General features: G+C 39.8%; 1 protein-coding gene across 4 annotated transcripts in view; it reads left to right on the forward strand.

The window, feature by feature from the left end:
- The window catches only part of LRRC28 (leucine rich repeat containing 28), an 86,918-nt gene extending 73,361 nt beyond the window's left edge, over window positions 1-13,557 (forward strand). For all 4 annotated transcript variants that reach the window (XM_037910241.2, XM_043523661.1, XM_043523662.1 and 1 more), the window contains 2 exons: window positions 692-851; window positions 8,172-13,557. In XM_037910241.2, the coding sequence (XP_037766169.1) occupies window positions 692-851; window positions 8,172-8,244 (233 nt within the window). In that variant the 3' untranslated portion in view covers window positions 8,245-13,557. The remainder of the gene's footprint in view (window positions 1-691; window positions 852-8,171) is intronic.
- The last annotated feature ends 390 nt before the right edge of the window (window positions 13,558-13,947 follow it).

Here is a 13,947-nt window from a genome sequence, read left to right on the forward strand (position 1 = left end):
GAGATCTGTTGACCTGTGGGGCATACTAATAAGGCCATGTATTTGCTGGGCCTTTCGGAGGTGGCTGTGGTTATGGCTTTGGTTATCGTTGGCAATTTTGAATTTCTGGATGATTAATTGTTTGGGGTTTGTATAAACTGTGCTGTGCTGTGGGATGGTTATTTATTGAATTATATAAATAAAATGATACCGACTTCCTTCCTAGAATCTTGTATTGTTGACTATTGAATAGCCACTGATTAGGACAGAGAACCTCACTTCGGTTAATAGATCTAATTTAATGACGTACACTTAACTAAATCCTCCAAATTTTAATTCTAAGTTTTGCTTGAGTCAGCCAATGCCTCTGTTTAGAAATGTTTTATTGCTTGTAGCATTTGCTGTTTTTTTGTATTTGCTTGAGCAACAGCACCTTCACCTAGCTGTTTGGGTCTGATTAATCCTATGCCTGCAGTTTTTTATTAACTTCCCTTGCTTATTTACATTGCAAGTACCATTATGGGCTTCATCTTATTTGCAGATAATTTGCTTAAGTTTACTACTCCTTTGACATGGCCAGATGTTACTGAGAGGATTAGTGAGATATTTAGTACACTAAGGGGTCATGGAACAGGTTTACTATGTTGAACCTTATCATGAATTTGTTTTGTTACAATCCCGGTTCTTAACTTATGTTTCTTTTCTTCCCTAGATTTCAGCTTCCTAACTCCAATCTCATTACCCAAAAGTCTCTCGGAATTACTGCACTGCCCTCTGGGACACTGTCACCGTTGCAGCCAGCCCATGTTTACCATTGTCTACCCAAAGCTCTTTCCCTTGAGGGAGACTCCAATGGCGGGCCTGCACCAGGGGTAATTACAGAAAATTAGACTGGGGTTTCAGACCTTCCACAGGGGCGCCTGTTGGGAAGAAAAACGTCTTTATGGAACTTGAGGAATTTTTTTTAGCTTGGCAGCCTTAATGGGGTAAAGTCTTTTTTTCTGAGATCTCCTATCAAAGGGGACCGTCATATTTATTTCTGTCATTTCCCACCAGCATTTTATTGTGCATGTACTAACAAGGGCAACAGTAGTCACCATGATACTTGCTGATGGTACTCAGGGTTGTGAGGCACCTTGCTATTATGTGCCCTTAGCGTGATGAAGCCTTGTCTGTGCCTGCTATGTATCAGCTCCATGGGCAACATAAGCACTTCCCTCTAGGCTTCACAGGCCCTGCTGTCACCTTATGTTAGCAGTTGGCACACCCCAGCCCATAAGCCCTCCAAGCACCTCCCTGGAGTGTCCAGTCTGTTCCAGTGGACACTCACGATATTCACAGATTTGTTGCTTCAGAAGAAACAGTACACCCCAGCTTAACAGTTCCACCTCCAATCACTTGTCCGCTTAACGTACAGCACTTAGATATGTTTATTGTAAAGTCAAGTATAAGTTTATTTGACAAAACATAACATCCAAGTAGTAGCAAGTAGAAGTATCGGGAAAAAATGATTACATATAAAATAAAATCATAACATACATTCTAGAGCCTAGACTTCATTAACAAGATACTCTCATGTCTAACCAATATTGCTCTCCCCGAATCCTTGCATCACTTTTCAGCCAGCTGGCTGTGACCCTTTTTTCATGAGACAAGAATGCTGACAGCTGGCCTTTTTGGTGAAGGACCTAGAGTGTCACTTTGTACTCCAAGATATACCAGAGCAATTTTTTGTTTATCCATACACAGGACACCCCCCCTCACACACACACACTTGTTTTCTTAATCCTGTAGATTCCTCTGTTGTAGATTTTGAAATCTCTTCTTTTGCCTGTGGCTCAGTATGCAAACAGGCCTCCATTATGAGGCATCCCAATACACAAATGGCCAGATATGGAGATAGGTGTCTGTTACCTTCTGCCTGAAAGGAACACTTCTGAGGTATGTCATCTCTGGTGAACTATTATGCAAATATCTGACCTGGGGATCCATCTGAAATCCTGTGCCGTCTGCCAGTTAGCACCAAGGCGTCCCTGGTTCATACCTTCTCCCTTACATTGATGCCGTAGAGTTAGCTCCTGCCCAGTTGCCTGGGCAGTGTATGTGCCACCACATTTTCCTTTCCCTTCATATGTACCATTTCCATGTCATATGCTTGGAGCGCTCTCCAACGCAGAGTCTGGAGTTGGTACCTTTTGTTCTGTGAAGCCATGCCAATGGACTGTGGTCTGTTAGGACTCTGGACTTCCTGTGGAATAGGTAAGGCCTTAGCTGCCTGACCGCCCAACAATTGCATAACATTCTCTTTCTGTGACAGAAAATTTTCTTCAGTGTGGGGAAGGGGATCACTTTTTTTTTACTTGAGTTATAGGATGCTTTTTATTGCCTTGGCCCGCTTGCATTAACACCGCTCCCAGGCCTGTATTGGATGCATCTGTGCAGAGTTCAGCCATCTTATCAAAGCTAGGACTGGCTTGAACCAGTTTCTCTAATGGAATTCTTTTCACTTTATCAAAGCCTTCTTGACAGGCTGCAGTCTCTTTTTGCAGAGGTCTGTAATTGCAGCCGTAATGTTGCTGAAACCTTCCACAAGCCAGCATTAATAATTTGCCAAACCTCTAAAAGACTGAACTTGCTTTTTGGTTCAAGGTACAGGCCAGTTAACAATGGACTCCACTTTTAAAGGATCCAGACAAATCTGTCCCTCTTCTGTCCAATAGCCTAAATAAAGGACTTTTGGCCTCCCCATCTTACGTTTTGTCATTTTTACTGTAAGACCAGCATCTTTGCGTTTCTTCAGCACAGTTCCCACATCATCCTTATAATCTTGCCAGGAATGGCTGAATATTACAATATCATTTGTGGAGGCATGAGCATAGCCCTATAACCTGGCCAACACTTGATTAACGAGCCTCTGAAATGTGACTTCTGCATTAATTAACTTAAAAGGTAACACTTTAAACTGACAAAGTTCTGATTTGGTTATGAAGGTGAATTTTTTTTTCTGTACTTCAGTGTCTAAGGGGATTTGCCTTTTGTTAAATCCAGGGTGCTTGGTAATTTTGTCCTGCCTAAAATGTCTAGCATATCATTGATTTTGGGCATAGGGTAGGCACCAGGAACTTGTGACAGCATTAAGCTTTTTTGGGGACCGTAACAACTGGTGAAGCCTAGGGACTATTATTTGACTCTGTAACTATTCCCATGTCTAACATGCTTGCTTCCTCCTTGCAAATTTGCTCCTGCATTTTGCCAGTTGTCTTGTATGCTCTGCTGGACACTGGCTTTGGTCCGACAGTGTTAATCTTATGGACCATTTTGTGAGTCAGCCTGGCCTGCTGGAAAATACCTGTCAGTGACTTTGCAGCATGGCCATATTTGCCTTTTCAGTTAGGTTTAACCCTTCATATAAACCAGTGCCCTCTAGTTGGGTATCGCTGTGGCATTCAATCACCAAGTCAATAAGAGGGGCTGTCTCGCAGTCCTCATCTGCACAGCAAATCTTGTTTACAATGGCTTCACGATTGTAGTATACTTTTCACCTGTTGATTTGCACAGTTGGAGATGTAACCCTGCTGTGGGGCCTTGGTATATTGCAGGTAACATTACCTCTTTCTGCCACCTCATAAGCCTCTTCCCATGAATTGTGCATTTTGTGCTTATTTATAGGAAGTAACACCAGAACCAATCACCCACATCAAATGATCAATCACAGCTATTGAGATCATACCATTCTTTGTGAGCTGCCTGGCCTTTGAGCAGTAAAACCTCACTAATCCCCATCAGGGATTTTAAATCCTTCCTGAACCTCTGCACGTGTTCAGCCACTAGTCCCTGCCGCTACCTCAGTGCCACCCCCCCAGGAATCTCTAAGAAGATCCAGGGGACCTCTGATCTGTCTGTCATACAGAAGGTCAAATGGGGCAAACCCTGTGGACTCTTAGGGCACCTCCTGCTAAGCGAATAGCAGACTAACCTTACATCCCAGTAACTTGTCCCCTTGTTTCATACATTCTCAGCATAGATTTTTAGGGCCCCATTGAATCTTTAAACAAACCATTTGTTTGCAGTACTTCTGCTTGTACTACTTGAATTTTTGTGTTAAATATAGTTATACTTGATTTCACTGTAAACTTATCTAAGTGCTGTATGTTACGTGGAGCCGTGATCTGAGGTGAAACTGTTAAGCTGTGGTTTATTGGTTTTTTGGAAGCAGTGAATCTCTGAATGCTGTGAGTGTCCAGTGGACCAGCAGCTGGATACTCCAAGGCGATGCGCAGAAGGCTTGTGGGCTGGGGTGTGCCAGTTGCTAACCCGTAGATTGACAGCAGGGCCTGCAAGTCCTAGAGAGCAGTGCTTGTGTAGCCTATGGCCAGTGCAGTTGGGGAGCTGATCCCCAGGAGGCACAGACAAGGCTTTCTCATGCAGAGGCCAGGTAGTTTGAGGTGCCTCACAACCCTCCCGGCAAGCATCAGAGTCACCCAGTATAGATTGTTCTTAATCTAAAGTTATCTTATTTATGCATTTATTTACAATAGATTAATTTCCATAAACCTGGAACAGCCTCGAGGTGGCAATGACTATTGAACAGCTAATGGCTCTGATGTTGTGGGACTCAACTATTCCTAATAGAACAGCACGTGGGTGATCAGGAAATCCATTGGGAGGGTTTTCTTTGAGTCAGGAAAGAACTATTACCAAACAGCAATCCTTCACCTGATGACTTCACCCCTGTACCTGAGGCAAATGCAAGCACCAAATAAAATGCCACAAGGCATATTGGTTTCTTTTGCTTAAGGCAAAAATGAAAGCCAGTGGTGGGGGCATTGCAGCCATTATCAGAGTATATTTCAAATAATCTGCAACTAAAATGCTCTTCTTCAATATGAGCAAATCAGGGGTGTGCAGTGGAAGGGTGCTGTGCTGAAGAAGATGGTTGCTAGTGAAATGCAATTACAAACAGTTCAGTTTCTATGGTCACAGAAAATGTGAACATGCCTGCAAGGCTGTCTAGTGAAGCAGCCAAACCTACACAGTTGTGTTCGCTTGCCTGGTAGCATAATCAAACGAGTTTAAAACTATGGAGTATTGTTCCTCAGGCAGGTAGAAAGTTGGCGTAACTTAATGCTGAACACTGGTCATTTTGTAGTGCTTTTCCAGTACCACCTATTAGCCTGAGCTGGGGTTGGTGCCGAATACATGGGCAGGTGGGATACAGGTTTTAGTGAGAGGTGAGTGAAACAGTCTATCCTCACAGACCTAACTTTGTTTAAAATTTTAGTTGTACGGAGAAAGGTAATTCTGTTTCACTGAGGCTTTATGAGGAAACTGAGGCAGGTGGGGAGTGTGTTCATTTTCAGCCTCCAGTTAGTCATGCTGGTCAATTAATGCACCCATAATTATCAACCAGAGAAAAGTTTAGTATCTTGCCAAGAAGGGAGGTGTAGCAACATCATACCTAGAAGCCTGCCTTCTGCCTGGTGTCAAGGGGTGTTTTCAGTCAGTGAGGAGAATCAGCAGCAACATCCTAGCTTGAACCTCTCTTGAGCCTGCTCCATGGTTTGTTTTGACTTGAGTTTCTTCCCTTCTTTGTGTCTGAGAGGAGGTTCCACCATAGAAAAGACCCTGTGGCTGTGCACCTGGTTAGTGATAAAGCACAGAATAAGCAGGTGGTGCTCTATCCTTCCCATCTCAGGTGGGAATGTCTCTTGCCCAGTTGACAGTGCCATGTTTATAGGGGCAGTGGGGAGAAATGTGTAGGAATTTTTCTCCATAAACCAGAGCTAATAGCTGAACCATGAGGACATAGACACATACATAACAGGAACATGAGAACTACTCACAATGTAGCTCAGTATTTTCAGAAATCTAGTTTGCTATCAACAAATAAAGTCATATTTTGTTGGACAAACAAACCCGAGAGCTAGGTTCTACTGAGAAGAGGAGTTAAACAATTCCTTAGACAGCCTCCTCTTAAACATGGAAAAGAAAAGTTAGGCATTTATAGATGTCTTTACTGAGAATGATATTTAAGCCCCATACATACCAGTAATACAAAACTCAGTTCTTGCACTGTTGAAAATCTTTTAATTTGCCAGTAATTCTTCTGTAGCAGCAAAAGAAAAAAAAAAAGTTTTATCAGTAGGAAAACTTTAAAAAAGAAAATAAAAAAATCTGATTGCTGATTCAAGCAGATGGTATAATTTTTCTCAAGTTATATGGCAGCCTCTTGTGCTGAGAGTTTGTAGCATAATGCTGCTCTGATTTATGAGCAATACAGCTTTATGAAGTGAAAACAACTTGTGCATCTTAAATTTGGACAGCAGCCAGGAAGCACCATAACTGCTATTTTAGAAAAGCCATCTCCTTTCTTAGAAAGCTCTTCTGATTGTAAAGACAGTTATCTTCAACTTGCTGTTCTGTTGAAATTTTGACTGTCAGATGATTAAACTCCACCAGCACAAGAGGTTATAACAAGACATAATGGGATGAAATTAAGAAAAAAATATTCAAGCTGTCAGGAAATTTTTCCAGGAAGCAAAATGGATTAGTGTGTGTTGTGTAGTTTCCTAAGCAAATGATGGACATTTCTTTTTTGGGACATCCGAACTAGAGTGGACAAACCGCTGAGCTTTATATTGTATGTAATGATCCTACAGCGGCAGCAGATGGCTAGATTCCTAAAGAGATGGAAGAGACCTACTTTTTATAGTTGCCACAAAACTATGGTTAAGAGTCAATGAACACCTCCAACACAAACCCTTATTTTCCAGGGATTATTAAAATTCTTACTGTGCTGAAACTTGCCAGGCAGACTCTATTCCAGGAAGAAATTATTGTTGCAAATGTTAAAAACAATACCATATTTTTCCACCAAATTAAGTTTTGCTATGATTCAGTGTACTAATCCCTTATGTTGCCATGCTGAGACTCTAAAATACCTGTTTCATTTAAAATATACATTACTGCCCTTTTTTCACTTTTTAGCTAAAATCTCCAAGTATTTTAGCATATGCACTTAGCATGAACACCCATCACCTTCCTGGGTCCAGAATGGATTGTCATAGAATATCCAATCACATAACTTTCAGCTGCTGTAGAATTGTGATGCAAATCCACAGACATTGAGACTTAAGGATGGTCTGGTATTCTTATCTTTGCAGTACACATGCTTGGCATGGTAATATTATTATTTATGTAATGCCAATACTGTGGTTAGGTACTTTAGAGAGAGATAGGAAGACAGGATCCTTATCCTAAAGAGCTTACCATGTCCATGTACAAATAGAACCATAGGGTGGAGAAGCTGGGTGTTTGAACAGTTTAGCATATCACCTTAGTTCCACAATTTTTGTTTGGGTTGTCTATATCATTTTCCTCTGCTGGGAAGACTAACGTTTATTTGCCTCTACCATAAAATGTATTGGGGGGGTTGGGGAAGAGAGTGCTGAGAAAAGGTGGACTGGGCTTTCCAAGTGTAAGGGGTTGTGTAATTCTGTTTCCCTACAATAACATGGGCAAATAACATGTTGCATCCGATGAAGTGAGCTGTAGCTCACGAAAGCTTATGCACAAATAAATTGGTTAGTCTCTAAGGTGCCACAAGTACTCCTTTTCTTTATGGGCAAAGTGTGAGTCTTGGTTTTGTGGATTAAAAATCAGACTTCACTGTTACCTAAGGAAGAGGCCAGGTCATTAGTGAAGTTATGGGGGGGGAGAGTTTCAGTTGAAGGAAGTGAAATTGCCCCTTTATGTGGATTTTTAAAGTGTATGGCACTTAGCCCAATACAACAGCAAAGCCCATTGATCATCCCTTTGGAGTTCTGATCTCCACTTTTTTCTTTTTGGTTTCTTGTTGACTCACTCAAACCGACTGTTAGCTGTCAGAATTCAGTTATTTCATGCTTCCAAGCAGTAATTTAAACATATGAGAGAAACTGAATCAAAGAGTTCTCCAGATATTTCCCCCTTAGCCATTAAACCTACTGGCAGTAACACTCAGCAAAACACTATGCAGAAAGAAAAACCTCTTGCTGTTTTCACAAACCAAAATTAAAAATCTTCTGTTTAGAAAATTGACCAGGGCTTATCCTTTATTTTTACAGTCCACAAAATTGTCTGTTGTGAAAGGCGGCCAGTTACTTTAATCCTGAACTGACAACTGTTTTTTCTATCCTCTCTTTTTTTTCCAGGCGGAGATCTGTTAGTTTTGTGGCATACTGCTGCTCCACCCAGTGTCTGCAGACTTTTGACCTACTGAGTTGATAAACACTTAAAGCTACTCAGGAGTGTTGCCAGCTTAAAGCTGCATTAGACTGTGTATCTCGTTGGTACTGGAATACTGTATGTTTGTGTACATGTGTGCATACTTCAAAATAGCAGAAATGCTCAGCCAGAAACGCTAAGGGGCACGTAAATCCTGCCCTGTCATTTTGGGTGAGCTGCGAAAACTTTTTGGAAATGTAATGATCAAGCTTTTACAAGTATTAACACTTTTGCTCTCCTCTAAGACAACATATAAATCAAACTAATTCAAGGGGCTCAGTCTCAAGTATTTTTTGTTAGTGTTTTTCACATGTGGAGCTACTTAGGTTGATACTTTGTGTCATTTAAAGGTGTTTTAGTTCTTGACCAGTGTTAGATGGACACATAATCTAAAAAACCTATCTCCAGTATGGCAGCCCAGTTTTCACTTGTTACTTGTAATTTTCTCCCACTACCAGCAGGATTCGGGGTATACAGGCACACAAGGATGGCAGCCATTTAAGGATCCCAGTTACATTTGTGTGCCATTTTCTCTTCCCTGCCCCCACTCCCCTCAATAGTTTCCCCATCAAAGAGCTCTTATGGCAGTAGATTGAGCCTTTGCATCTGACTGAGGTGTTCAAATCCACCTACTAGAAGCAGTACCTTCCTTCCAGACATCACTGCAGGACACAGCCTCTGCTGGAGGATTGGGGGTTAATAGGGAGAACTCGGCCTGCTTTTGACGTGAAGGCCTGCATGGAGCTGCTCCCACAGGTCCTAGGAGATCAGTATCTTTGTTTGTAACACTGATTTATTTTTGAAATAGCTCTCATCTTGCATGAAAAAATCTGCGGGATACATACATATTTATCCATATTTATTTTCTGTCTGCTGACAAAAATCCTGGAGTAGTCTGAGAGGTGAACAATGAGTCCTGTAATCTTGCTGAGAGCTGGCCCCTGTATCTCTGAGTTCAAGGTTTGACTGATTTCCATACCAGCTTGTCAAGCATCTTAACATCAGAGGAGTATTAGAAAAACATACACGCATATGCAAATATATTTACAAAAGGTCTGTAACATGCTTTTTAGCATGTTTGTGGGAAGTGTAACTCAAAACCCTAATTATTACTGTCTTGGTGGGGGGTCATTTGTTGTTGGAATATTTTCTTTACAACTACAGTACAAAGGGCAGAAGTAGGCCCAAAATGTCTGTGATTTATATTTTTAATTTTAAACTAAAACAGTACAAAAGGTGGTCATTTTGGTCTGTTCTGCAATATATTTTTATTAATACATTCTGTTCATGATTAGTTTAGTTTTTAACTATAACTTACTTGGGGACTTAACACAATGTTCTTCGTTATAAGTAGTTACATGCTGAAATAGATCTGAATGGAACAATTTGATGATATAAAAATGGCAAGATAAAGAGACTGACTTACTTGGTAACGTATTAATATACACAGTGGTGAGGAAAATGTATACCTGGAAAGAGTGGCGTTTTAAAATGCTGCACTGTTGCCAAAACAAGCATCTGTTTCTGCTGTGGGTTTACTGTGGACTGTTCAAATGAATGGAGCGTCCTAAGTATTTCAAACGTCACTAGAAGGGCAATTTTTGAGGGCAGGATTCGTAGGTAGTTTGTACCCATTACTTATAAGAAGGTGCACGGGTTCTCTTGGGCTGGTTTTATGGAGTTGAAGTAGCTGCCACAAATTGGAAGATTTATGCTTTAAGGAATGCAAATATCACCCGCAGTCCCTGATAAATGGAACTTTCTATAATAAAGCCCTTTTGACAGATCCATGTTCCAGTGGGAAATGAGCCCATGTCCAAACATCCTCTGTGCTGTTGGATTTCTTCTCCTCTGTCATTTCATTAGTTTGTCTTGTAAATCCCAATTCTAGGATTTCAAACATATTGTCTCAGTCATTGGGGATCAGTACAAAGACAGCCAAGTGGATGTTGAGCTTGTCTTCCATTCTGTAGGACAATACAAGTTTGAGTTGTAAGTTGCCAAGTTCAGAGTATCCTTAAGTCAGAAAATCATAGTGTGAAAATTCAGAAGAGTAGCACAGATTTCTGTGTTTAATTGCTGGCACTATATATATGTTGACATATTGCACTATTTAATTTGCCACACAATGGTGTGTCAGGTATTATACAGCTTTAAAATAGATCTAAAATGTATCAACCCAGGCATAAAAAAAATTCCTTTGTGTAAGGGAATGCATGCGACATGCTCATTCGAAATTCAGAACAACTGATTCCCAGGCACTTGCTTTCCCTAAAGTACTAGTGGACTGAAAGACAACACTGACAAATGTTTTGACGGTACAACCACTGTGGAATTGGAAATTATTATTACTGGTTCCATGCTTTAATAGATCAGGAAAAGAAATGATTGATTTTCATTTCTTACATTTTCATTTATACTGCAGATTTTATATTGAGTTGACTGGTTGATTTTTCTTTTCTCAATGTTAAAAGCACGTAGACTTGGAAGTACCTTTTTATTTTAAGCAAAAATCAACCTATAGGAAAGTTTAGCTAAAAGATAGCATTGTTCTGGTTTAGTGTGGATCACATGATAGAGCTTATTATTGTTTCCATAACTTACTGAAAGGTGTGAATTACAAAGTGTTTTATTCAGTTCATCCGTCTCTTTATTGTTAGCAAGTGCAGTCCAGCATAATACAAGCATACTCCATAAGAAGCTGAAGCTTCACCTAACATTTTATAAAGTGATACTACAAGGATTCCAGTCTTCAGTGAATAAAATGTATTTATTTTGTGTAGCCAAAATGTGACAGTATAAGTTTTTTTTCCTTTTATTAGTAATACTGGAAGAAAGTCACAATTATGGATTGGAAAAATAGCTTAAATTCATGTTTATCTGATCACTACTGATATAGCCTCTTTTTATATTTAGCTACATTTGGGTAGTGAGTCCATAGTTTAAAATAATTTAACATCCCTGCTTTGTCCAATTTTTTTCTGACTTTGGTGTCTGTCTTCAGTGTTGTTTCAAACTGGCCAATGTGAAGAACAAACTATGCAAACTCAGAGGGCACAGTTATATTGCTGGTTGGATGATGAGCCACCAATTTTACAATAGAAATTCCCACTTCTGTGGGATCTCTCTCAAATGCCATGGGTTTTCTAGCTCAGCTTCAATTGCATGGTGTTGCCAGTCTGGATTGGGTTGTGCGGAGGTTACCCACCCCTTGATCTTTACACAACCTGGTTCTGTCAGTAGTTGTCCCCAGTATAATTCCTTTATTATTGTTTCTAAGGATGTGTGAATGGTGTCTTAAAATAAAAATAAGACCTCATCTCATCATTCAAGGAACAAAATCATTTTTGCTTCGTTGTATTTTGTAGGATTTTCCCTTTTCTGTGGGTTTTTTGTCTGTCAGGATGACTAGTCAAATATGTGAATACGTTCAAAAAAGCGTGGAAGAATATTTGTTCAGCTAATACTACTTTAAAAGTGGTCATTTCTGATGTGAAATGTAGAATACATGAAGTTAACATGGGGAGTATCAGAATATACACAAAGATCACATCTAGCTTAGCTCACATGAAGTGCCACGGTTAATCTTGCAAGCCTGCAGATGCTGGCTGCTGGTCTTTTAGTAAAGCCAGTTCTTTGTCCAATCACTGAGCAAGTGGGGGATCCATTGCTTTTAATAAAGCATTCCAGTTACTTCTTTGCAGTACAGTATGCCTTCACCATTTGGGCAGTTTTGTACTGGATGATGTGTGTGCTTGCAATCCTTTACGCTGGGCCCTGCATTCCTGATCATCTCTGCCATAGATGATCAGAATGTAAATAAATCTCCTTTATGGAGGAAAAAGGAATAAATACGAATATCAAGCAAGTATTGAATACGACTCACTATGAGTCTGATACTGATCTCATTGAATTTAATGGCAAAATTTCCACTAACTTCAGTGTGAGGAATATCAGGCCTTAACAGAGAAGACCTGTTCTTTTGTACCAAGCTGGCGTTCAGATCTTGCATATCTAACGCTGCTGAATCTCGTTGTCTAGTATTACAGAGGGGTAGAGGAAAACTTGTGATTTTTTTCCCCACTGTATTAGCAGTATGTTCAGATTTTACTGGCACTTAAGTATCAGTTGGTTGGTTTGATAGTTGTAAGTAGTTGTCTAGGAAACAAAATGACACAATAAATAATTGCAGCAAAGGACTTGATCTAGATCCCGTTGAAGTGAATAGGAACCTTTCCCCTGATGTCAGTGGGAGCTATATCAAGCTTAATTGACTAGAGAGAGAAGACTGTTTACCCATTATATTGCTTGTGAGAGTTAGGGCTTATATCTTCCTCTTTCCTCATCTTAATACTGATAAAGGATATCCCCACTCAAGGCATTGCAAAATATAAGGTTATAATTGATTTGTTTGAAACTGCTGAGTAACTTGAACCCAGGAGGTTTACTACTTTGTATTACAAACCCGTGAGTTCAAAGGTTTTTTGGAAGGAAATGGCAAGGTTCCTGTGAAGCTTCCATTTTTTTCCGCTGCACTTGTACTCATCTTCTGTTGAGTCTCAAACTACTACTCAAGTTTGGACAACAGCTGAGCTTGTTCCATGTACGTTTTTAAAGTATAATGTATAGCTTCTGCACTGTCTTAACCAAATGTCAACTTGTGGGAAATTGAGTTTTGCTAGATGTTTAAATTAAAGTCAGTGGTGCAATTTATTGTACATGTTGGTTAATAAATTATATTTTTGATAGTATTACAGTTTACTAAAACTGACTAAACTGCTGTTGCTGTAACTGTTGTATTAGAACGGAATGTGAAAATAATTATACTCTAGTTCGTTTGCATAGTGATTAGATAAAAGGTTTCCAACCCCCAGGCTTATGGGGGAAAAAAACTTGAAAAATATTTTTAATAAGTCAGAAACACCTTTTCAGTTAATCTGTTGACTCAGCAGGTAACATGATTTCTGTCATATAATCACATCATCAGTTCCAGTGCCAAAATTAAGCCCATGCAATAAGATGCTAATTTGAAATGTTTTACAAGTTAGCTGAAGAAAAGTAACTTTTCATAGGTCTTCATTATGGGTCATCACAGCCTGGCCATGGATATATTTCCTCTGGATCATATTGCTTTCCAAACAACGTGCAGCAGCTTTCGTTGCCACTGAATAAGAATGAGGGTGCTGAAGAACAAGCGGATGTTAAGCGTCTATAATTCCAGTTACTTGACTCTTTGCTGTCCAGAGTTTTGTTTCTATATGTGAAGCTGCCTCCAAATCTTTCATGAAGTTATTAAAGTTGAATATTGACTGAGTTATTGCACTATGTATCATGTCAATACTAGCAAATTTGTTGTGAAAATGAAACATACGTAGTGGAGGTGACTACTTACTCTTAAATTATTTTTAACCAGTGTCTTAGAGGGACTACGGTATGATCCACTCAAATTATATTAATGTTTACTGGGTAATAAGTTTGATTTAGAGATTTAGAAGGATAACGATCTGTTTCTCACTGCAGCCCTGCAGTGTAGGTACATTTATGGAGTAGTGTGCCCAAAGCCTGATGGTCTCTGAGTCCCTTAACAAATCAACAAAAACCCTTAAAACCATAATTTGCCAAGGGACGTGTCCCAGATAAATTGGAACGGAACAAAATGAAAGAACCAAATATCCCTGACCCTTGCAATGAAAAACACTTGGC

This window comes from Chelonia mydas, chromosome 10, assembly GCF_015237465.2.
Source record: "Chelonia mydas isolate rCheMyd1 chromosome 10, rCheMyd1.pri.v2, whole genome shotgun sequence".
Classification (NCBI taxonomy): domain Eukaryota; kingdom Metazoa; phylum Chordata; order Testudines; family Cheloniidae; genus Chelonia; species Chelonia mydas.